This window comes from Oncorhynchus masou, chromosome 24 (assembly GCF_036934945.1).
Source record: "Oncorhynchus masou masou isolate Uvic2021 chromosome 24, UVic_Omas_1.1, whole genome shotgun sequence".
Taxonomy (NCBI): domain Eukaryota; kingdom Metazoa; phylum Chordata; class Actinopteri; order Salmoniformes; family Salmonidae; genus Oncorhynchus; species Oncorhynchus masou.
Window position 1 is genome coordinate 88,115,147 of NC_088235.1, and position 24,748 is coordinate 88,139,894.

General features: G+C 40.5%; 4 protein-coding genes across 7 annotated transcripts in view; 2 read left to right on the forward strand and 2 right to left on the reverse strand.

The window, feature by feature from the left end:
• Positions 1 to 37: 37 nt before the first annotated feature.
• On the reverse strand, positions 38 to 10,522 carry LOC135512929 (kininogen-like). Its single transcript, XM_064935458.1, has 8 exons — positions 10,321 to 10,522; positions 2,523 to 2,847; positions 2,260 to 2,376; positions 2,086 to 2,164; positions 1,711 to 1,883; positions 1,013 to 1,123; positions 702 to 800; positions 38 to 553 (listed from the first exon to the last, which is right to left on the reverse strand). Exons 2-8 carry the CDS (start codon positions 2,730 to 2,732, stop codon positions 224 to 226), a joined length of 1,119 nt encoding a protein of 372 aa, XP_064791530.1. The 5' UTR covers positions 2,733 to 2,847; positions 10,321 to 10,522; the 3' UTR covers positions 38 to 223.
• Positions 3,585 to 7,202, forward strand: LOC135512930 (lysosome-associated membrane glycoprotein 3-like). Its single transcript, XM_064935459.1, has 8 exons — positions 3,585 to 3,677; positions 3,848 to 3,901; positions 3,998 to 4,171; positions 4,536 to 4,759; positions 5,036 to 5,161; positions 5,470 to 5,524; positions 5,645 to 5,818; positions 6,717 to 7,202. Exons 3-8 carry the CDS (start codon positions 4,102 to 4,104, stop codon positions 6,857 to 6,859), a joined length of 792 nt encoding a protein of 263 aa, XP_064791531.1. The 5' UTR covers positions 3,585 to 3,677; positions 3,848 to 3,901; positions 3,998 to 4,101; the 3' UTR covers positions 6,860 to 7,202.
• LOC135512928 (methylcrotonoyl-CoA carboxylase subunit alpha, mitochondrial-like) lies at positions 9,740 to 18,210 on the forward strand. Of its 4 annotated transcripts, none has more exons than XM_064935453.1 (19): positions 9,743 to 10,039; positions 10,639 to 10,718; positions 10,885 to 11,024; positions 11,117 to 11,212; positions 11,342 to 11,463; positions 11,908 to 12,055; positions 12,150 to 12,271; positions 12,363 to 12,474; positions 12,619 to 12,700; positions 12,912 to 13,039; positions 13,257 to 13,440; positions 14,889 to 14,998; positions 15,091 to 15,307; positions 15,429 to 15,515; positions 16,024 to 16,073; positions 16,180 to 16,305; positions 16,386 to 16,490; positions 16,861 to 16,932; positions 17,081 to 18,210. In XM_064935453.1, the coding sequence occupies exons 1-19, from the start codon at positions 9,987 to 9,989 to the stop codon at positions 17,195 to 17,197; spliced, it is 2,151 nt and encodes a 716-aa protein (XP_064791525.1). In that variant the 5' UTR covers positions 9,743 to 9,986; the 3' UTR covers positions 17,198 to 18,210. The 4 variants fall into 4 exon arrangements, with proteins under 4 accessions (XP_064791527.1, XP_064791525.1, XP_064791526.1 ...); XM_064935454.1 differs by having other exon boundaries at positions 9,744 to 10,039; positions 10,675 to 10,718; XM_064935456.1 differs by having other exon boundaries at positions 9,883 to 9,912; positions 10,675 to 10,718.
• A 1,352-nt stretch (positions 18,211 to 19,562) lies between these two features.
• LOC135512925 (phospholipid-transporting ATPase IF-like) overlaps positions 19,563 to 24,748 on the reverse strand; it is a 42,967-nt gene continuing 37,781 nt past the window's right edge. Inside the window, exons 29-30 of the mRNA XM_064935449.1 lie at positions 24,609 to 24,745; positions 19,563 to 22,148 (exon numbers count right to left, since the gene is read on the reverse strand). Of these exons, the coding sequence (XP_064791521.1) occupies positions 22,067 to 22,148; positions 24,609 to 24,745 (219 nt within the window). The 3' untranslated portion in view covers positions 19,563 to 22,066. The remainder of the gene's footprint in view (positions 22,149 to 24,608; positions 24,746 to 24,748) is intronic.

Genomic DNA, 24,748 nt, shown 5'->3' on the forward strand with positions numbered 1-24,748 from the left:
GATAGTATGTTGCTTTACAGAATAACACAGCACCCAGCACAATTTCAAACATTTTGTTATTTATTTTTAGTATCAAATTGCCAAACAGTTAATATGTACTTAAATTTGAGGAAATGCAAAAGTAAGATTGAACTGCATTGTCAAAAAGAGAATAAAATTATTTTTTATTTTATTTCAAATCAGCAGGTGTGCTTATGATACAAATGCATTATACAGCATTCACTTATTTTTTCCCCAGCAAGTCTAAATCACTAAAGCACCCCTCTACCACTGTCGGGGGTGTTGTGCTTTTCTCCTGTGCAGGGCTGGGGATTGTTAGGACTAACTGCGTCCAGGGCTTGGAGGGGCAATGGAAAGGGCTCTCTGCAGTAGTGGTGGGGGGAATGACTGGCTCTGGGTCTCTGCTAGCTGTGGTGACAGCAGTCAGGCTGAGCTCCTGAGACTCTTCTAAAGACTCCTCTTTGGCTGAAGCAGTTGAGGCTGGAGTTGCTTCGGCAAAATTGTTGAAGTTCCTCAAGGGAGACCATCCTGGAGGCCTTCTTCTAAAGACTTCCTGTGAATGGAAAAATGTTCCTGGTCAAATTCCTCCATTTAGCACAAATTTCCAAAATATATAGCTACACATCACTACCCTATTAATGTATCATATTTTCAGGGCATCATTGATATGCTATAGTAGTATAGTTTGCAGAATGTCTCACAAAATTCTGAAGGGGACCTGGTGCACATTCCACATTTGCTTCTGCAGTCTCATGTCTCCAAGGTGCCACATCTACTGTAGAATTGCAGTGAGCAAGTTCCTAGAGAGACGGTACACAGGGTGGCAGGGACAAGCATTCATGATACATAGCATTACAATGAAATGTTATGATACCACATTGAATGGTATGGGTTTTTTTCTCTCCAAATGGTATAACTATTTAATTTCCTTTCAGAAGTATTACAACAGCAGAATCATATTATATATACTGTAGCCTATTCAAAAAATACTATGAGCTCCATTGTGGTTTACCACATCTTCAGCATCTGGATGACATTCATCGTTCAGCTCTTTGTGGTCCGCTTTGGAGCAATTGCTTTTCCTCATATCGAACATCAGTCTATACCTGAATCCAGCAACCACCTAAGAGGAGCATGTGAAAGAAGTTACTCAAAGACATTAGTTTGAGCCGCCCTCCCCCCAGTGGATTCTGGAATGACACTCCTAACGCAAACATGTACAGTGCAGTCCAAGGGTCACACCCATAGAGGTAAATATAGCCACACCACACCCACTAATTCCAGAGCCAAGGAGATGATTAGGAATATTTCCATTGGAAAGGATGAGCAAAGACACTTAACTTAAATTATATTTTTTCAAAAGTTGATAACTATAAAAGATATGTGTTGTTGGTAACTGTTGTAGGGCCTAACACCCCTGATCCCAACTGGTCACTCGGTTACCTGATTCACACTTTAGGGCTAGAATTGTACCGTACTGGCTCTGATCTTCTCTTTTCACATGGTCCTTTCCAGTATGGTTCCAGCAACTATCGTAGATGCGTAACCAGATCAGCCCTGGCCTAGTTCAGCTCAGTTTAGCCCTACAGTGTGAATCAGGTTGGAATTGAACAAGGTATTTAGAGTCTTGCTCAACTTTCCACCAGGTGGCGTAGTCAACTAGCCTTTGTAGCATTCAATAACTCAGAGTGAGATTTGAAACTGATTTACCTGTCTCGTAGCAAAACCAACACTGTTCAGGACGAAGTGATGGCTGGAGTCAGAATCCGCATTGAACCTGGTGATGGAGTATGTCACAGGAGCCTTTAGGTCCTCACTGTCCACATCAATCTCCCTAGGACACCCCAGACATGTGGAGCGTTCAGCAACAACAGGGGCCTCCACTGGAGAACAGAGAGGGTTGTCAGTATAGAAATTATTTTTTGGGGGGGGGGATTCTAATCTAAATCAACAAATATAAATATTCCTCTACATGAGTCAATCTTTGGTTGACATGTATCTGGTTGTCTAGAAAAACTCTTAAGTATAAATAGACTTGTATGTGGTCTGTGGCTTGTCCTACTTTGTGTGAAGTGAAAAACTAACCAACTGGGTCACAGAAAACTGCCAGGACCTCTTTATCTGTCTCTGACATGTGGACTGTTGCATTACAAGGGCTTGGCACCTGATAAATAAACAGAACAATATATTTTTTTATTGTTATTTAAAAATCAGATTGCACAGAGATGTCATCTAATAACAATGTACCAGGTAAGTTACCTGGTTCCCAGTTGAGAGGTAGTCACAGTCTCTCCAGACTTTGTTTCCCCCTGCTGGACAGTCAGTGACCCTGCCATTGAATTCCACAAAGTACTGAGTGCCTGAGTCACTCTGAGCCTACAAGAGAGGAAAGCAATAAATACTGTGACTGTGTAGTAATGTTCGTATTTTCTCTTCATCAACACAATGAACTCAAGATGTATGCAAAAAGGACTGGATAAATAACTAAATATAAATAACAATGTTCTCAATATGTCACCTACCGTTGAGGCCTCCAGAATTTGGTAGAGTGCTAGTTGATTTCCATAAGGAAGCTTCTCATTGTACTTGACAAGGGCCAAGTCCACAGCTGCCTCCACGTCTTTGTCATCACAGAACACAAGGACCTGCTCTGGCTCAAGCTCCTGCCCCTGTCCTGGAGCCCAAAGCTGGAGAGAGATCACCAGCACACATAGCCTCACTCCCAGCTTCATAACAAAGATATGTATGTCCCAGGTCCGGAGAGAAGGAAATGTGAGACCAGATCTCGTTCCTTACTGGACTCCTACCTCTGAAATGATTGACTGTAGTCTATTCGCCTACACAGACCTGTTCAAATAAAATGAGACAGTGCACAATCAGAAAGGCATCCAGGCAGTCCCAGTGACAACAGAGTAAATGTTTACTTATCTGCTGTCACCACCATGCCTGCATTCTTTGAAAAATCTATATCTGTCTCTGAGTTGTGGAGAGTTTATGGCATGCAAGAAAAATGATGGACATGTAATAAATCATATTATCCTTCTACAGTCACTTGTTGTGACACCAGTTTGTTTTCTTTACCCATCTCAAAAGATCTATCAAGGAGTCAAGTGCCTGAGGAGGGTTTATTGTCCTGTCTCTATAATTTATGGAATAAAACCTTAGAATGTCTCTGTGAATGTGCTGGTCAAATGAAACATCACAAATTCATTTCCTGTAATAAATAGCCACTTCATGACTTTATCAAAACTTTTTGGTCTAACGAAAACAAATGTTTTATCTCTAAAGTAAACATACATATTAATTTAGTATTAGTGTGTGTCAGAAGGTAATACAATAGTAGAAGTCTGTGTTATTAAGATGTCAATGGAAGGCAATAGGACAACCTCTCTCCCATTATAAAGTACTTGGATGGGTGAACATGACCCTTTCCAAAAATGCTTGTCAGTTTGTCAATCCAAAATTAATCCTGACTTGCATTGACACATTGCTGCAGTAATGTGTATTTTAGGAGATACTTTGTCCCTCCCTACCTTTGACCCTAAATGCATCCAATGCCTGCTAACACACAGTTTGATTTCCCTAGCAGCGCAGCCATTCCCAGAATCCAACCACAGCTCCGGTGCAATAAACATGAACCAATCATAGAATCAATGTATAAAGGCATCATGGTCCAGGTATGATACAAATACAATCTTTGATAAACCAATAGAAAAAAATGTTCCTCATATTTTCAATTTAGAGGCTAAAGCCTGTAACTCAGGATTAATTCAAACAAGTAATTGTCATAGAAACTGCTCAATCAACATGTCCTTTGAACCAACCTACTTTAATGCTATCTTTTTAGATAAAGAGTTGAGGAGACACAAATAACAAGATATCTGACCTGCAACAGCACAAGGTAAAGTTAGTCACATCATATAGGGTATATCAGCCATTTAAAGATAGCTCATAAATCATTTAAAAAAGAAAACCCTCTTTGCCCCTCCCCTTGAAGGCACTCATCTCTTGAACAAGGCATTTTGGTCGTCTGGAGATTAATTCCCCATATCACACCTCGTACATTTGGTCACAACACAAATACTCAACTGAACACAGAAGATGACAGACAAACTCAGAAACAACATGCATTGTGAAAAAATACTTTTTCTACTGGTTGCGATCATAATGGGTGAGTTGCATGCACCTCTATCTAATAATGTCTAATAATGTCTAATCTATTCGGTGGTAGTGGTAGTCTGATATAAGTTGATACTGCAGGCCATTTGAATCTGAATTTGATTCTTAGATAATGTTAGAAAAGAGTAGAAGTGTACTCTTAAAAAGTCTAAATCATTGCAGGTAAAATTGCATGACATTTTACAGACATAATCATGGCTACTTCAACACATTTTTACAATTATTTATTTAATTTTATTGTAAAAAATAAGATGAACCTAAGGGGGATCTGTAATTGTGCGTGTGAATGTTGCACTGGGTTTATGGTTTCTGTAAACGGTTTCACTTCACACTTCACACACTACACCATTTCACAGGAAACAGCCTTATGACTGCTACATTGGACCAGACCGTCATCACCACAGATGAGTCTGGCCTAAACAACCCTGAGCCCACAGAGCAATCAAGCCTCCCAGAGAAGCCTGTTCTTCAGCCCAAAGAGACCGCTCCTGTCACCGGAAACTATGTGCTGAATGACACCGCAGGCAAGCCATGCATCAAGGTCTCCATGGGAGTGGAGTACATAGTTATTGAGAAGAAGGTAGGGACAATCACTTTCTCAGCACTTTTTGTTTGTTTCAGCACTTCTTTATCAGGGGTGAGACATCATGTGGTTTCTCACCTAAGTCGTGAAAAAAAACGGCCATTCTCATACACATTACTATGTTTGGTCATGAGTTCGACCATACACTCATTATGATACTATATTATTAAGTAGCTATAAATCTATAACAAGAATGACTTGTTCCTACATCATCACTTGTGTGCTATTGCTTTTGTCCTTTTCCAATCCAATGGTATGTTGATCCTTTTTCAGAAAGCTTCCTATTTCAACTTAGACCCTTCCACCACCGTCGCTACGGGTAGATGTGGTCAAAAAGAGGCCGTTCTTTCCCTGGCTATTGTAGGAGAGGGAGGCTATCTGGATCTCACCTTTGAAAAGGTACAAATTCAGAAACTTCCATCTTCTCATGCCACACATGATGTCTAATGCATATGACCACATCACCTTATAACTGGTCAAGTTTTTTCCTCTCCGACTCTGAGATGATAACTAAGAATAATCACAGGTTGACCACAACTGTTCCATATAACGATCAGAAGCAGAGCAATACATTATATCTATATATGGCTCTGAGCAGAATCAAACTCATTCAAATGCATTTGCATGATGATTTGCATGTTTGGCTTATAATAAAAACAATGATTTATTTATTTAATGCACATCATTAACTATTTTTCCTCCCACAGGAAGGGAACATATCCTATGTGTCAAAGGTCAGAGCTAATTTGGCACCAAGCAAAGGTGAGTTGACCAACATGATCTCACAAGTAGACACATGATTTGAAAAAAAATGCATGGATATTTTTCAACTGATTTTTCATTGTTAGAAAAACAAGGCTGAGCATATTCTTTCACCATTAGGAAATAAAAACTATCCTGGGGTGATAGAACATGAAAAGCTGTTCCCAACTGCCGCTGACCACAGCCTCAAGTGTAATTCTCAGACTGAGTTTCATCTGGCTGAAAACCTTCGAGTGAAGCTTGGGCCTCTTCAGTTCCAAGCCTTCAAACTCACCAATGGGAAATTTGGAGAGGGTATGTCGATTCTTACATTTTGCGGACCTTTTTGTTCATGATTTACGAAAGCCTTCTGTTTATTATTTTTCTGTAAGCATATTTATGGTATAATGTTTTTTTAAATGTAATATTGTAAAGGTAATTGTTTTACCGTTTTGGCCCTTCAAAAACAATTATCCAAGTGTTAAGATCCAGATTAAATATTATTATTTAAAAAATATTGTAAAATGTAACAGAATCAGTCAAAACAAAATCAATACTGTGCTTCTATTTTTACATTACATTTACTTTACAAAGTTTTTGAAAACTTGCAAAAAAAGTTAACCACATCCTGGGGTCATTTTGAAGTTCTGGCTCTAATACATTTTGCTGATATATATTTTTTAAATGATCTAGGAAGGGAAAACTCCATAACATATGCAGTAAATCTCCTGTATTTATCTTACATCTAAGACATGTGTCAGTTATCTTATTATCAAGTAAATGCAGTCTATGTGGAGTAAAATATGTGTTGTTCAATATATTGAATTGCATCTGTCTATGTTTGGTTGCCATCAAGTAGCTCTGAAAGGTTCCAAGCAAGTCATCCCAGTCTACTGGGTCATAGTTACAGCCTAGGTCTCTTTCTGTCTCATTTGCATGTTAGGTTATCATAAGTAAATTATAATTCCGTGTATTATACGTCAGTGAGATCAGACCTCAAGTTGACCAAGTACTATGAATACGATTTTCGGTTAGTGATTCCTTTGGAGTATTAGGGGAAATGGTATTTTGTCTTTTCTTTTAACCAGTATTTAAGAAGCTAGTTTCAGGAAGCTCATGCTGGTCTTTGAGTTGTTGAAATTGCAGGATTTCTTTTCCCTTTCAAGTTTCATAAACAATATATATATTTTTTGTCCTCCCTATGGCATTTCAGAGGTTGAATGCTGGGCTGACTTCAACAAGAGGATCTTCCCCATCATTATTGGTGCCACGGTTGTGGGACTCCTCCTGATTGCTGTCCTGACCTTCCTGATCATCTGGAATAACCGTAGACAAGCTGGCTATGACAGGATCTGAGAAGACTTCATGCAAACATAACATGAATGCTTTTTATAGCCATGTTTTGTATTTCCCAGATGCTTTTTAGTATTTTTATCCATGACTCAATATGAACCTCTTTATTGTTGTTTTTTAATATTTAATTCTGTTTGCAAAGAAAATAGAAATAATATTATTACAGTACAAAATATGTGAATGTGGTTAATACTTCTAGGAAAACACTGTAAGTTTACAATCATAATCAGCCAATACGGTCAGCAAATTGAATCACGATGCATGCTTATTATATTTTTTTGGGGAAATTATATTTTGTTTAAAGAGTGCTCATATTCTCTTATTAAAAGTGTGGCTTTATCCAGCACGATTGAAATTCATTATTTTCAAGTTCACATATAAGTATAGATTTCTTGCATGCTTTATTATAAAAACACACTGTCCAAAAATAGCTAATTCTGTAACAGTAGCGTAGCCAGAAATTCGTTGGAGGGTGGAGGGTGGGCATGCAAAAGAATCATCATTATTAAAAAATAAGCGAACTTCCTGTAATTCTACACATTCTGCCATGGGGCAAAGAGAAAATATTGCAGTTCTAAAGCTGATTTACTGCAATTCTTCAAATTTTGCCATGGGGCAGACAGGAAAATGTGCAGTTTTATAGCTAATCTCTTGCTATTCTACACATTTTGCAATGAGGTCGAGATAAACATTTAGCATTTTTTAAGCTAATTAAAGCTCAAATATACTGACTGAGATAAAGGCACTGGGTTATGAGCTAAATTGTTTGCTAAATGAACAAATTAAGTAGGCAGTAGCATGGTGCATATGTAACCGATGTGAAATGGCTAGCTAGTTAGCGGTGGTGCGCGCTAATAGCGTTTCAATCGGGTGATGTCACTCGCTCTGAGACCTGAAGTAGTTGTTCCCCTTGCTCTGCAAGGGCTGTGGCTTTTGTGGTGTGATGGTTAACGATGCTTCGTGGGTGTCAGTAGTTGATGTGTACAGAGGGTCCCTGGTTCAAGCCCAGGTAGGGGAGAGGCACAGAAGCTATACTGTTAGCCATAGAAGCACAGTGACATATGCCTCAATGTGCATATGTCACTGATTGGGTGGGCCTGGCTCCCCAGTGGGTAGGCCTGGGCCAACCAAGCCCACCCCTACCTACGTGGCTGTTCTGCAAGATGGTGGAAATTATGTCTGGAACCTCTCAAAAAAATGTACTTCCAAAGTGTCAACACTGTGACCTCTCCTTATTGGATCACCACGCCCCACGATTAGCTATTATATTGTAACTTTACAATATTGAAAAGATACGCGATTTACTGATCTATAAATGGAAAAATACATGTCCTCAAAGATGGAAGTCAGGCGGGAGGAGGCTAGATCAGGTGGAATAATTTTAGTCAATGAGAGGGCAGATATGCATGTGACCAACAGACCATAGAGATAGAAGACTCATCTTTGAATCTGTACCATTAAAGGTGTTTGTGACAGCACGGGTAGTGCTATTGAGGCTTTCTCCGTTTTAAATTAGGTAATTTCCTTCATCAACATTAGCTGATTGCCCCCAACTAATAGGAATCCCCACCGAGTTGACTACTTTAAAATGGTGCAAGCCCTAAACGGTAATGTCCATTTTAAAACGGGTTATATCTATGATGAGTTCTCTATCTATGTATAACAACAGGCGCAACTCTGATATAAAGTATAATTGATGAAAAGCCCCGTGCGTCCACTTATATGAGTAGCAACCTAACCATTACGAAACGTCTATTATATCAAATAAGCCTCACGTAGTAAATTAACAATTACTTTTTTTAGTTGACCAAATTCGACACGCTCATTGACCTCCATACAAAAAATTCTCACTTTGTGTGCTTATTTTTTTGTGGACAAACCAAATATGTGTCGTAAATCTGTGGCACTACAGTGGTAAACTTGATTACCAACAACGACGAGACGGCCTACAGGGAGGAGGTGAGGGCCCTCAGAGTTTGATGTCAGGAAAATAACCTCAAACTCAATGTCAACAAAACAAAGAAGATGATCGTGGACTTCAGGAAACAGCAGAGGGGGCACCCCACTATCCACATCGACGGGACAGTAGTGAAGAGGGTGGTGAAGACTAGTGAAGAAAGTTCCTCGGCGTACACATCACGGACAAACTGAAATGGTCCACCACCCAGACAGCATGGTGAAGAAGGCGCAACAGCCCCTCTTCAACCTCAGGAGGCTGAAGAAATTCGGCTTGTCACCAAAAACACTAACAAACTTTTACAGATGCACGGTCGAAAGCATCCTGTCGGGCTGTATCACCGCCTGGTACGGCGAGGTCAGTACAGGTGCATTAAAGTGAGGACCGAGACTGAAAAACAGCTTCTATCTCAAGGCCATCAAACTGTTAAACAGCCATCACTAACATTGAGTTGCTGCTGCCAACATACTGACTCAAATCTCTAGCCACTTTAATAATTAAACATTGGATGTAATACATGTATCACTAGCCACTTTAAACAATGCCACTTTATATAATGGTTACATACCCTACATTACTCATCCCATATGTATATACTGTACTCTTTACCATCTACTGCATCTTGCCTATGACATTCGGCCATCGCTCATTCATATATTTGTATGTACTTATTCCTATTAATTCATTTACACTTGTGTGTATAAGGTAGTTGTTGTGAAATTGTTAGATTACTTGTTAAATATTACTGCATGGTCGGAACTAGAAGCACAAGCATTTCGCTACACTCGCATTAACTTTTGCTAACCATTTGCACGTGACCAATAAAATGTTGCTTTGATTTGGTAAAACGTCTTGCTTTGCCTCTTCCTCTCTGCCCCGCATCTGTCTCGGCATTTTCTATTGGTTGATCATCCTACGCGTCCACAAGAGAGAAGCACGCAGCAAATTGAATTTAGTCGTTTACGTCACTTTGTAGCGATTTTCACCAAACTAAGCATGTTTCGGCCCATAGTTTCATATAATGCCATTTTCACCGATCAACTTTAGTTGATAATACGTATTGTAAAGTGCAGTATCTTAACCAGCTACATTTTAAATGGTAAATCGAAATAATATATTTGAAAGGCAAACGCTTATTTTCTTGACTGTTTAGACTGCAAACGTTAACTTCACATGGCTTCTGTCCTGAATGTTCAAACCCTACAGGGTTTAAGAATATTTCAACAGTAAGTCGATAATGTTTGTCATATGTTGTGTTATGTTTACGATAACTGCATGTTAGCTATTTTGAATAAATAAACTGCTAAGATTCGAAGATGTCGATAGTTTTCTGTCAAGACAGTTGGCTAGCTAGCTAGTCAGCAAACCCAACGCGCAAGATTGTAGCTAGTTTGCTTATTGACGCTAGCTAACGTTAGTGTTAAAATGGTTAAACAACCCTAGCACATGTTAGCCAAAACGATTAAGCCATATGTCGTGTGTCAACATGGTTAACTAGACTACTTACCTTTCTTAAAAATTATCCACCGATTCTGGTTAAATAAAGGTAGCTGGCTGGCTAACTTAGCATAACAGCTAGGTTGTTAACCAGTTGAACGGTTCAATGTTTTGTTTCCAAAGCGATGGGCAGTTAATTTAATGCATTTAGCTCTATATCAACTAGTTATCATCTTTGAGCAATGATCATTATGAATACGAGTGTTAGCCAGCTGTGGACAAACTGCTCTTTAGTACATGATACAGTTAGCATGCCCTCGAAAGCCATTCATTGATGTAAACAGCTGTAACAACGTGCTCTCTTTACATGACCTTTTCAACCATCAAGGTCCGTGTCCTGCAATGTTCTTTTATCTCATCTTAGGAAATTGATATGGACCAAAGGATTTGTGCGGTTTGCCTCAATTGGTATGTAACATGGAGCAATATTGAATATCTCTTTGTGAAGTTATTAATCGCCATGTAGATTGAACTGCAGAGGAAGCATTGGAGTTGTCTCAATTAATATGCTTTACATCATTTTTTTTTTTTTTACCTTTATCATCACTCTTACCTCAGGTCTTTTTCCCTCTAGGGCAAGGCAGGATAGAAAAAGTCCTCATTGCCAACAGAGGAGAAATCGCCTGCCGTGTGATGCGAACAGCAAAGAAGATGGGTGTGCGCTCTGTGGCAGTATACAGTGATGCAGATCGTCATTCCATGCATGTGGCCATGGTATGTCAATGCTAAAGGTTGAAACTTTGACCCCTCTGTCAGTATATGTTTGTAGATGCAGCTGTATTTATGGGGCTTCTCATGTTTCTTAGGCAGATGAGGCCTATAACATTGGGCCAGCCGCATCCCAGCAGAGTTACTTGTCCATGGAGAAAGTCATGGAGGTTGCCAAGAGATCTGGATCACATGTATGTTGTCAAGTGCTGTATTGTATTTACAGTACTCATTCATTATGGCAATCCCCAGTTTCTCAAAGTCGCAATTCAGACTATATCTGACGAATACGTTTATGTTTATGAATGGTGTTTTTGTTATAGGCTGTCCACCCAGGATATGGCTTCCTGTCAGAGAACACAGAGTTTGCTGAGGCATGCAAACAGGAGGGTATCATCTTTATTGGCCCTCCATCATCTGCTATCAGAGACATGGGTATCAAAAGGTATAGTTAAAGGTAGACTCAGCGATATGACATAGATGCAGAAAGTAAACGGCACAGTGGGTCAATTTCCTCAACAACTAAGAGTGTTGAAGCGCGAGGCACAACGTCTCTGCTGTGTTGGTGCCATGGCTACCACGCTGTAACAGTGTGAAGCAAACCCGTGAACATGCGCAGATACTGTGTGACTGTGTTGCATGTCGCTCATCTCAATATCTGCGAGGCTGCTTGTGGGAACTTTATTTTGCTGTATCTACCTTTTAAATGACAGTGTGTCCCCTAGGATATTTTTTAGCAGCAGTTGTGAAGTTAGTGAGGGTGATGTGGTGGGCGTGGCCAATGAATGACTTCTCTTTAAAGTCACACTTCAGTGTTGTATGTTGTAAGTCTGATTTGAATACTAGTTATTCAAAAGTTACATCTTAGAAATCTATTTTTTTCCCCGAGTACATCAAAATACATAATGTCAGCTGCGGGTGTTCCTATCATCGAGGGTTACCACGGAGAGGACCAATCGGATGAGAAGCTCCAAGCTGAGGCTGTCAGGATAGGCTACCCAGTGATGATAAAGGCTGTGCGTGGCGGGGGTGGTAAAGTAAGTAAGATGCACACAAAAAGGATTGTTTCATGGAATGATAGTGTTGTTGTTTGTGTCTTAAGGCTCCTACGATTGTGATTGGTTTATCTAGGGAATGCGCATTGCACACACCGCTGAAGACTTCCATGAGCAGCTTGAGTCTGCGAGACGAGAGGCTCGCAAGTCCTTCAATGATGATGTAATGCTAGTGGAGAAATTTGTAGAGGACCCCAGGTATGTAGAAGACACTCTGTATCTATTTATGTTTAAGGTTCAGACTACACCCCTGTTTAGATGTTGTGACAGATCTTCCTTCAATCACCAGACATGTGGAGGTCCAGGTTTTTGGGGACCAGCATGGAAATGCTGTCTACCTGTTTGAGAGGGATTGCAGCGTGCAGAGAAGGCACCAGAAGATCATTGAGGAAGCACCAGGTGTAAGTGCTATGATACAGCTACCGCCATAATTTTGCTCTCAGCACCACAACATGTCTTGGTTTCCTGTGTGAATGGCTGTCTGCTAGACACTCTGTGTGACTTTATGTGTGTGTTAATGATTTGTAGTGTTTCTGTGTTTGCAGCCTGGAATTAGCAAGGACGTGAGGCGGAAACTGGGTGAGGCAGCCGTGAGAGCAGCCAAAGCCGTCAACTATGTGGGAGCAGGTGAACAGAGAATTGACCTCAAACCTTACACAAATAATTAATATTTGCATGCTGGGATGCAGTGTCCTCAATTTCCATTGTCTTTTTTTGGGGCATTGAACACTCACCCACTAGAGGGTGTGAAAAAAATATTATGTTGTAACACCTGTTTGCTTTGCACCATCCTGTGCACTGGTGTAACAACCACATGTATGTCCCTGTCTATATGCAGGCACTGTGGAGTTCATCATGGATGCACAGCACAACTTCTTCTTCATGGAGATGAACACACGTCTGCAGGTGGAGCACCCTGTGTCTGAGATGATCACTGGTACTGACCTGGTAGAGTGGCAGCTCAGGGTAAGGCAGAAAGAGGGAGAGGAATGCCAACAGAAGGGGGGTGTTGGGGACATCAATGTGTTGTAATATGTTGAGTGTATTTATTAGCTCTTTTAGAGGGCCTCATAATCTCACATAATCCCAGAGATAGCAGGATTTCAATCTGAATATAGATTTGGTTAACAATTTGTAAACGCACCACCCTGACGTTTGTGTACTCTTCTCACTTGTCTCTCAGGTGGCTGCAGGCGAGAGGCTGCCCCTCCTGCAGGAGGAGATAGAACTGATGGGCCATTCGTTTGAGGCCAGGATATACGCTGAGGACCCCAACAACGACTTCCTCCCTGGGGCAGGACCACTCCTTCATCTGTCTACACCCCTGGCAGATGAGTGCACACGCATCGAGACAGGCGTCAGGGAAGGTACAGTACACCCAGTTCACCTGGACCTACTTACACCTATTTAACACAGCTGTCAGACAGTACTGTTGATATTAGAGGTCGAGCGATTATGACTTTTCGACACTGATACCGATTATTGGAGGACCAAAAAAAAGCAGATACCGATTAACCAGACAATATTGTTATTTTTATATATATTTGTAATAATAACAATTACAACAATACTCAATGAACACTTATTTTAACTTAATATAATAAATAAAAAATGAAACATGCTCAATTTGGTTTAAATAATGCAAAACATAGTGTTGGAGAAGGTAAAAGTGCAATGTGCCATGTAAAAAAGCTAACGTTTAAGTTCCTTGCTCAGAACATGAGAACATATGAAAGCTAGTGGTTCAACATTCCCAGTTAAGAAGTTTTAGGTTGTCGTTATTATAGGAATTATGATACGTCGACTATTTCTCTCCATACCATTAGTATTTCATATACCTTTGACTATTGGATGTTCTAATAGGCACTCTAATATTGCCAGCCTAATCTCATGAGTTGATAGGCTTGAAGTCATAAACAGCGCTGTGAAGCAAGCATTGCTAAGAGCTGCTGGCAAACGCTCAGTCAGACAGCTCTATTGAATCATAGACATAATTATAATATAATAAACACAGAAATACGAGCCCGTTGGACATTAATATGGTCAAATCCGGAAACTATAATTTCAAAAACAAAACGTTTTTTCTTTCAGAGAAATACGGAACCGTTACATATTTTATCAAACGGGCAGCAATCCTAAGTCTAAATATTGCTGTTACATTGCACAACCTTCAATGTTATGTCATAATTATGTAAAATTCTGGCAAATTAGTTCGCAACTAGCCAGGCGGCCCAAACTGTTGCATATACCCTGACTCTGCGTGCAATGAACGCAAGAGAAGTGACACAATTTCCCTAGTTAATTAATATTGCCTGCTAATATTAATTTATTTTAACTACATATGCAGGTTTTAAAAATATATACTTCTGTGTATTGATTTTAAGAAAGGCATTGATGTTTATGGTTAGGTACAACAATTGTGCTTTTTTCGAGAATGCGCTTAAATCATTCTCCGTTTGGCGAAGTAGGCAGTGATTCGATAAATTAACAGGCACCGCATTGATTATATGCAATGCAGGACAAGCTAGTTAACCTAGTAATATCATCAACCATGTGTAGTTAACTAGTGATTATGTGAAGATTGATTGTTTTTTATAAGAGAAGTTTAATTCTAGCTAGCAACTTACCTTGGCTCCTTGCTGCACTCGCGTAACAGGTGGTCAGCCTGCCACGCAGTTTCCTCATGGAATGCAATGTAATCGGCAGCCAAAAATGCCAATTACCGATTGTTATGAAAACTTGAAATCGGCCCTAATTAATCGGTCGACCTCTAGTTGATATATCCACATGATTATGTACCTGTCTGTGTTCTCAGGAGATGAAGTGTCAGCCCACTACGACCCCATGATCGCTAAACTGGTGGTGTGGGGAGAGGACCGCTCTGCTGCTCTGAGGAAGCTCAGATACTGCTTACGTCAGTACAACGTAAGAGTATTAACATTATACACGTACTGGACACATCCTACTGCGTATTTCTGTTTCGTAACTGTTGATTGATTGACCACTGATCCCGGCAGATTGTAGGCCTCAACACCAATATTGACTTCCTGCTGAGTCTGTCTGGCCACCCAGAGTTTGAGGCAGGGAATGTGACCACCAGCTTCATCCCCCAGCACTATGAGCAGCTGTTCCCCAAGCCCAGCCCTCCCTCCAGGGCCACACTGTGTCAGGCTGTCCTGGGCCTGCTGCTCAGAGAGAGGGCCAGCACTCAAACCTTCAGAGACCAGTCCAACGGTGAGGAATAACAACACAGGCCTGTCTACAGATCGCTGAGAACTATACAACAACTGCCTGAAATAGTGCTGTTGTCTGTTGGAGGATACCTTAAACTGTCTGTTCTTTTCTCCTGTCGCAGATCCCTTCTCTCCTTTTGCCTCCAGTAACGGCAGGAGGGTGAACATCCTATATAGTAGGAATATGACGCTCCAGCTGGGTGAAACTAGTGAGTCCAAACCTCCTTCAATAGCTCAGAGGAAGCAGCCAGTAGACCTTGGTTTGATTGAAATGCTCTTCACTCAGTCTTATGTTGATGATGAGCCCAGCCAGGCCTCCGAGACCTCATTCTTGTTTCTCCTAGACCTCACTAATGACATTGATTAGTGTGTCTGATTCCGTCCAGACTATAAGTGAACCCATCTTAATACCATCTCCTCACTATAATGAAACATTCAGCAGTCCTTATGGCAAAGTTAGTTTCTCTCATCCTCATGTTTCACTGTTGCTGAAAATATTGATTGAATACAGAGAAAAAATTACTTTTTGTCCTTTAAGTACTTTTAATCTGCTTTTTGTTTACTTGTGACATGGGATTTATGTCGTAAAAGTTATTCATACATAAAGTAATTTGAACAGGACCCATCATATGCATTTTTTTATGAAGGCAAGTCTTCCATGAATCAAGTGGCAGAGAAAAGACTTAAAGTTCTGTGAAATGTTTTTTTTCTGTGCAGAAGTGGAATTAACGGTTACATATAATCCAGATGGGACCTACTCTATGGAGGTACATGTTCTGTGGGTGCTGAGTGTTGTAAAAATGTCTCATGGAAAAGGTTGAACATACCCAAACATGATTTCCTGTGGCTGATGTGCTTTGTCTCCTTCGTCAGATTGGAGGGGAAGTGTTCCAGGTGTCAGGGGAGGTGGAGACAGAATTCCTGCACTGCTCTGTGAACGGGGTGAAGTCCCGGACCAAACTGGTCATCCTGGATAACACAGTACACCTCTTCTCTATGGTGAGTCCCCTCCTCTGGAACACATGTTCTCCATATCAGGGTACCTTAGGTCCTCTAAGCCACCCTCTCCTCCCCATCAGGAGGGTAGTGCGGAGGTGAGCATTCCAGTGCCCAAGTTCCTGGCTGGTGTGAGCACAGGAGCACAGGGAGGAGCTGTGGCACCCATGACTGGGACCATTGAGAGGGTAATAAATTACAGATGATCTCTTCTCATTGCTGTCTCTCTCACCGCCATAATGAATCTGTCTATAAAAGCTGACCCAGCCACTCTGATCTTTAATATGTTGCTGTGGGATGTGGTTTCCTGCCAGATGGTCAGGCATGCTGATTCATGAGATATCTCTCATTAGCTCACTTAGCGGCTAGTGTCGGAAAATGATTTAATCTATACCTCCTGTTGATGACATGGTGTGAATCGTTCAGACCTGCCAATTGATAAATGTCAGTTGCAATGGAAAAACAGAATGTGGCCACACGGACTCTCTGTCCTAACATTAACAGGGCCATTTAGAATTGATAGGGAAGATCCTTAATATAATCTCATCTTTATTCCAGGTGCTGGTGAAGGCAGGAGACACAGTGCAGATGGGAGACTCCTTGATGGTGATGAATGCCATGAAAATGGAGGTGAGCTGACATTTCAGGCACTGGGAGGATTCCACTCCCAATACTACACACACACATGGACTTTTCTAACTCTGAAGCCACCCACTTATCACTCACATTGGGCTCTAAATGAACTATGGGTCCTCAAGAGTATTCTCTCTTTCTGCAGCACATCATCCGAGCACCCAAAGCTGGAGTCATCAAGAAGGTGTTTTTCAAGGATGGCTCCCAGGCCAACCGACACGCAGCCCTGGTAGAGTTTGAGGAGGCCGCTGAGGAGGAATAATCGAATCCTTATTTGTAAACTTTAAGACTAAGTTACTGTAGAAATCAAATGAGGCATTTTAAAATTCAACCGGAAGGGTTGATGCATTTTCTACAGGAGTAGCAAACTGCTGTACAATCCTAAGGGAACACTGTACAGTTGCCAGAAAATTGCCTTCATGTTTTGTGGCAGAAATGTGTTGATATTTAACAATACTGGTATATTTGCCTAGGTTTTTTTTCTAATCCAAATTTTCTGATGGCTGTGCAGAAGTCTGGCTTTTGTACTGTTTTCCTTTTGCAGACTGCCATCATTGAAGTCGTTTGTAGTGTTGTCAAAATGAAGGGTGATGTTAAAAAAAAAGTCAGTGATTGGTTTTTCTCTAACCAATCAGAATTTTCAAACTGCCACTTTACCATCAGTTTCTGGGACCAATTAGATGGTCGAGAATGGATTTCTATTCGGGGAGTTACTCAGATCGACTCATTGTGGAGAAGGGCATGGCGTCGCATTTGGCCAGGCAATTTTCTTCAAGCTTCAGTTTTGTACATGCTGCCACATCTTCTATAGCCTGGTCCCAGATCTGTTTGTACTCCTTGTCAACTTGGCATATCACAAACAGACTGGCACTCAGGCTACATTTTAGTCTTGGAAATCCCAGACCTAGGGCAACATTGTGGGAGCCTAGCTACATCTCATGATTAAGATTCAATCCAGGATGGGAAATTACAGTAAGGGTTATTCACCGATAACTGCCTCCCCTTACAGGCCTACCTTGTATTGGTTACTTTAGTCCATAAAACTAGTACCATGGCAGAGATGACCTATCATTAAACAACCAATTTGAGAGAAAGTTGGTGCTGAAATCAGTCAGGGTTATAAAGTGTTGAATCCCCCCAAGCACACACTCCTGACAACTTGTTTGTGGTAAGTTATGTCTGCTAACCTGTGTGCTGTCATCCATTCAATAGTGAGCTTATTTGTTATTGATGTGTTGCCAAATTAAATTTTTCTAAAAGATCATTTCATAGAAACTCAATATCCTGTCATTTTTTTTGCAGCTGTATAGAGGTATATCACTACTGTCATGACGTTGGCCTGGGAGATGTATTTATGACTGTCATAAATCTCTTCCCCCTGTTTCCTCTCTACCCTACATTTAAAAAACCTTTGGTTAAGAGATTCTGGGAACATCAGTAGGTGGGTGGGTGGGGGGGTGAACTATTCTGGTAATCCGAACAATTGAACATATGCGGTGGTACTTAATGAATATGATGTCAGTTTGGTTGTCAGCAGACATTCTCAAGATGACAAACTACAGTGGAAAGTCTACACATGAATGTAATTTTAGCTTCTAAAATGAGAGATTTGGATTTTCATAAGATAGGGCTGCTCAATCAGTGGCCCGCCTCTGAAGGGACATGGGCTATAAAACACGCCCTCTTTTCCCTTCCTATATAAAGCCTTGATGACATAACTTCCTGTTCCGAGGACGACGGTCCTATGTCAGAATGGTTCAGATAACTACAGAATGAAGCCAACATCAGCGTGAGCTTTGGTTGCGAATGGTATGAACTTTGAACTCTTATTCACTACAGAAGTGATACCTCCTAGCCATTGAGTTAGCAACAGCAGGTTAGGAAGGAACAGACAGTATCCCGTCTACCACACGACGTTACTACAACAGCCAATTGACAACCAGAAACCGAGGACAGAGGACTTGGAAGACCGTGTTGCCAAACCATCTACCACCAACCTACTGAAGCGCAGCTCAGAGTAAATATTTATTGCATTTTCCTTTTTCAAATGGGTGGTAATTTAGAATAGATAAGATACTGGATTTACGATAGCACAGCTTTTTCCTCAGTCTCCCGCTCTTTCACTCAACCCATCCCCTTTTCCTTTGTGTAACAAGTTGTCATATCTGTTCCGCCCGCTAGGGACGTTTTCCTTTATGACGTCATTTGTAATCAAGTTATGAATTGTGTGATTAGTTAGGTATTTAAATAAACACTTTTGTATTGCTGATTCAACTTGTTAGCCATGGTTCGTGCAGATAAAATCATTTACAACTTTCAGATGAGACTGAATTGACGATTGATAGCGACTGCTATGGATGTAAAATATTACTAGGTCTTGAAGAGTATTTGGAAGATAACAGCTCTATAAATATTGTTTTGTGGTGCCCGATTCTAGCTAATTACATTTACATGATTAGCTCAATCAGGTAATATTAATTACGGAGAAATTATTTCATAGAATAGCAAGTCATATCACATAATCCGGCATTGCCAAAGACACGACAATATGCTAGTGCTATCGAATGGTCAAGTAGTGTGTGAACATTTGTTGCATACACATTCTGCTGGAAAGGACAAAAGTTACATGCTTTTTAAAAACATTTATTCCATAAATAGAATTTGCTTTAAACATCAACCATTTCACTGACAGGAGTACAATAACACACCTTTTTTCTTCAATGAACATGATCAAGAGAAACAAACAGCTGACTTCACATCAGTGTCCTTGTAGAGATGTATCCATATTGCCTTCATGAATTGACATGTGACCATCTGAACAAGATGCTGCATTTATATCAAAACTGAGTAGCAAACAAGTACAATCCATCAGATATGACCAATGCTGACCATGATCAATAGTAGTGCCAGATATAATTACGAATATTGGTACCATGCAAATAAATATCAAGCTCCACTGACTTCTTGGACAAGTGTCTCCCATTTCAAGCTACTGAGAGGTATGTAACGGCTAAAAATAGTAACCATATAAAATCCCATGATTATGTATCTCGGCAATATTCGAATAAATATGTATGCTGATGTGCATAAAGTCACTCATTGTTAGCAAGTTTAAAATGGTTGTCTCAATGACCCTCTTGACATTTCCGTTTATTTCCAGACATTTCCATTATTGTGGGCTTAAAGGCCCCAAAAGCGAAAGAGAATACAGAGAGCAAAAGCAGTTGCATTCAGTCCGTGAGGTTCTCTCGCCTGCCCTATTACCAGTAATATGATGGAAATAAATACAAACATTAACAAGTGGTTAGTAAGAGGGGGGGAAAATACTAACAAATTAACAAAACAAAAAAATGTTTCAAATGATAGGCAATGATTAGTGAATGGCAAACAAAAACAATGTGGCTTTGAAAACAACTAGATGTGAAAGCTATTTTGTCATCTTGGCAGCTATTATTTCATATCTGAGTTGTTCCACGAAAAGAGTACCTTTTGTGACCCTTTGATATTCTAAGTAGAAATTGTGCACCAATATTAAATTCTAAAGCCTGTAATATTAAATGAAGTGCCCTTTAATATAGACCACATGGAAAACTCAATAAAATCAGATTTTAATAAAGACTTAAAGACCAAAATGACATGTCCCTCTGCACCCTCTAAGATGATTTTAACCCACTTAACCTGAATATTTCTCCAAGTTTTACCTTCATTGTAAAGCCCCACTTATTTCGTTGCTTTGCATTTCTGAAAATAATTTTACGTTATCAGTGATTCATTCAAATAAAAAATAAAGTTTGAGTGGATTTTCCCTTTAATATGGTGAAACTGTTCCTTTATTTTTGGGGGCCATTATCTGGTGTTTTGTGGTGAAAACTGAGTGTTGAGAAGAACACATCAACCCTGTTATCTGTAGAGGCTAGAAATGTTTTTATGTATATACAGTGGGGCAAAAAAGTATTTAGTCAGCCACCAATTGTGCACGTTCTCCCACTTAAAAAGATGAGGCCTGTAATTGTCATCATAGGTAAATGTCAACTATGACAGACAAAATGTTTTTTTTTCTCTCCAGAAAATCACATTGTAGGATTTTTTATGAATTTATTTGCAAATTATGGTGGAAATTTTTGTTATTGACCAAATACTTATTTTCCACCATCATTTGCAAATAAATTCATAAAAAATCCTACAATGTGATTTTCTGGGAAAAAAATTCTCATTTTGTCTGTCATAGTTGAAGTTTACCTATGATGAAAATTACAGGCCTCATCTTTTTAAGTGGGAGAACTTGGTGGGAGAACAATTGGAGGCTGACTAAATACTTTTTTGACCCAACTGTATGTGCGTGTGTGAAGCCTGCATTCAATTGCCCTCCCCCCAATACTTTATTTGGCACTTACTATAGTAATTTCTTCATTTAACCTCTTGATGGGAAAAAGTTTTATTTTAATAAGTTGAACATGTGCTTTTTATGACAAAATGTTAAAATTAGGTGACAATTTTTGGGGGGACCAAGTTACTTCTCAAAAGGCACTGTATTGGTGGAACAACATCTCTCATACGAAGCTATTATAGGGACATTCTCCTGTCGACATTTCGGAACAAACACAACGCTAACAAATCTGAGCAGAAAAGGCATTTCAGGGATTTTTTTTTTTTTTTTTTTTTTTTTTTTTTTTTTTTTTTTTTTTAAATACCAGAGACCTGACCAAACTGCTTTCACATTTTCATACCTTGAAAAACAGGTAGTAAAAATGGAAGGTATGGCTTTAAAAAGGTCCACCTAATTTCCTCAGGAAAGGCGGCAGACCTTTCAGATAGTCAGGTGGTGAAGCAGGAGCAGCACTAACCTACAGGCGCAAAGTAGTAGACCATGTTTTTTTTTTTCACTTAAGTCTGACAAATCCTTCTTTGGTCTGATTCCCTTTTATTATTTACAGGAACAGAACAGAGGCAAATGCAGCATCTCTGAAAGTGGTGGTGCAGAGCCTCATGGCTTTCAATGTTCTTCTCTTGAGATACAGTCTGACTGTCCACTGAGGTGGTCAGTCCTGGGCCGTGCAGTGAGTAGTCCCTCTGTTTGGCCATGGGGCAGGACGGGACGGGGCACCTGGCGGGACAACTGCTCTCTGCTACCTTAGCAATGAGTGGCCTCCATGGGGGAGAGCGTCAAGATGCTCCGGTCGTTGGAATAGAAGGGGTCCGAGTTGCTCCTCGATCTAAAAGCATCAACGACAGAGGAGTGAGGGGTGGCGGTGGGAGAGGACTAAGCTGAAAACCTGCCTCTGGAGTGCTTGTCTGTCTCTGACCTGCCTAAAGATCCTTCATTTACTGTTGGATGGATGGCCATCGTGCCATTACATGGTACAGTAAGGGGATGTCATGGCACAGGAGTGGTTGAAGACCTTATCTGTATTGATATGAGGAGGCCCTGCCTTGGATCTGAAGCCCTGTCATCCTGCTCATCTTCCACTGCCTCCCAACCCTGTCTCCTACACTACACTTCAACCTACAGAGGGAGCAGCACAAGCAAACAAAGTCAAACCAAAAAGAGGAGAGAATAAGGTGCGTACAGTGAGGGTTAGTACAGGATGATTTAACATGGATGACTTGAACACAAACAGTCAACGTCTCCCTTCTCTATCTGCATAATGTCATTGTATGAATAATACATCCTATGCATAACCAGGTATACTAAATACTGTTTGTTTTTATAATATGAATCTCATTTCTTGGCTGTACTATATATGAACTAATTTAGACTGAGTATATTCTGCTAATACAAAAATAGGCATAATATCTAAAAACTTAAATATATATGTGCATATCTATAGTAAAAAAACAAACATAATATTTATCTAATATCTAAGAGCCCTTGAAAAGAAAGCTCAACTCTTACCTTCAAGAAAGGCACAAGGCCTCCCCCCATCTTTCATAGCCTGTATAAGCCAACACCACCACCAGGGGACATAGTAGAGACTCACCACTTCTCAACAATATTCCTGTAGAATCTCATTCATCATTAAACAATACCCATTATTTTATCTTTGGATGAAAAGTATCAACAACACCCTATACGTGCTATGTGGATTACGTCTTTCAGACAAAGACAACCGTTTAAGCTCTTATATGTACATGGTGCGGTGTAATTTCAAAAATAAGTATTTCTTGATAAATGTGTATGTTGGTGTGAATTGTCTAGTGGCACTCCCTCTTGATATCAAGCTATTAGTCCATTGTCTATGGCCATCTAACAGAACGGAGAACAAGGCAAGCTGCAGAATATTAGATTGAATAGTGACGTCAAGGAGATAACAGCAGCATATAAATAATATTCAACTTCCCCCATCGAAGTTATCTAGATTTTAGACAGTGGCAACGACGAGAGGTTCAGACAAAGTGCAGCAAAGCAAGAGGAGGAGTGACATAGAAAAGATCATGGGACACACACACACACAACAACAACGTCTGGTTACTCAGCATACAAAATACCAAAGGCAGTCCCATGCAACAAGTTCTCTTCTTCTCAAAAGCACTTATAAGGCTTCAAGTACTTGACTGTATAAAATATATAGCAAAAACACTCTCCTATTCTCCTTTTGAGACAACAGTTTTCCCAGTATCTTTATGACAGGGAGTGTGGTCCCAGTGTTTCAGCTGTGGCACACAGACACCAAAAACTGCAGCATGTCAAAACACAAGCATCATCACTCGGTGATAGTACAGGGTACAGTAAATTAGGGCTGATATATACCTCCCATGGCCCATGGTAGGGTCTCTTTCTGCCCCTTTGCAGTGGCAGTATCTTAGCATTAAGGCCAGAACAAGTCTCAGTTTAACTTAGATCCTTTTCTTTCCCAGTGCTCGCCTCACAGTGTTGGGACAGTGAGAGTGTAGAGTACATGTGTGGGCAGACAAGGGAGGGGCTGAGAAAGCGTCACACTGGCATCATGCAGTCATTCTCCATAGATAAACACATACAGTATAAAACAGACTTTGGCAAGTCCAAGACCAGGAGTCCAGGTAAAATGCAAAACGAGAATGCTTTAATAATGATCCAGTAAATATACCTCGAGTAGCATTCTCTTGAAAATATCTTTCAGCATAAATACATTGTTGTAGATCAATAGCGACTTGGACTCTGAACCTGGGCTTAGCCTACACTGTGCAACACACTGACTCGGCAGGCTTTGGAAAAGTTAAAAGAAGCACAAAACTTCAGAAGACAAGGTCGATCAGCCACAAAGATAGGTTACAAAAAGCCCACGAGTGAAAGAAGATTTAAAAAGAAATCCATAAGAGTACTGACTTGGAAGGACAGATCGGATTACATAGACACATGGCTACATTGGAGAGCACGTTGTCCCACTGAATATGGAAGAAGAATAGACCATAAGAACCCCATGAAGCTGATCATAGCATATAAGATAAACAAGTCTCCATTAAAGGTCATTTTAGATCCAGGATCCTGATACTAGTCTCCCTCCATACAAAACCTTTGGCTGTCACTGGGGTGCCTATCCTACCAGTAAGACCGTAGTCTAGTCTACCTCTCTCTCGCTCTACTAGGCTAGGACCTCTCTCTATTCGGCTACTCCTAGGGAGCAGTGGGCTCGTCCTGCTCCAGCTTGTAGGAGATGCGCCTGCAGCAGTAGAGGATACAGAGCGTGGGGTCACACCTGTTAGCGTAGGCAGGGTCGCAGCGGCCCATTACTTGCTCCACCATCCGGCCCAGCCGGGTGCACCCGTTCTCCCCCTCCGAGTAGCAGCACATGGAGTCCACGCAGCCGATGCCCTGGTAGTTGGTCTCAATAAGCTG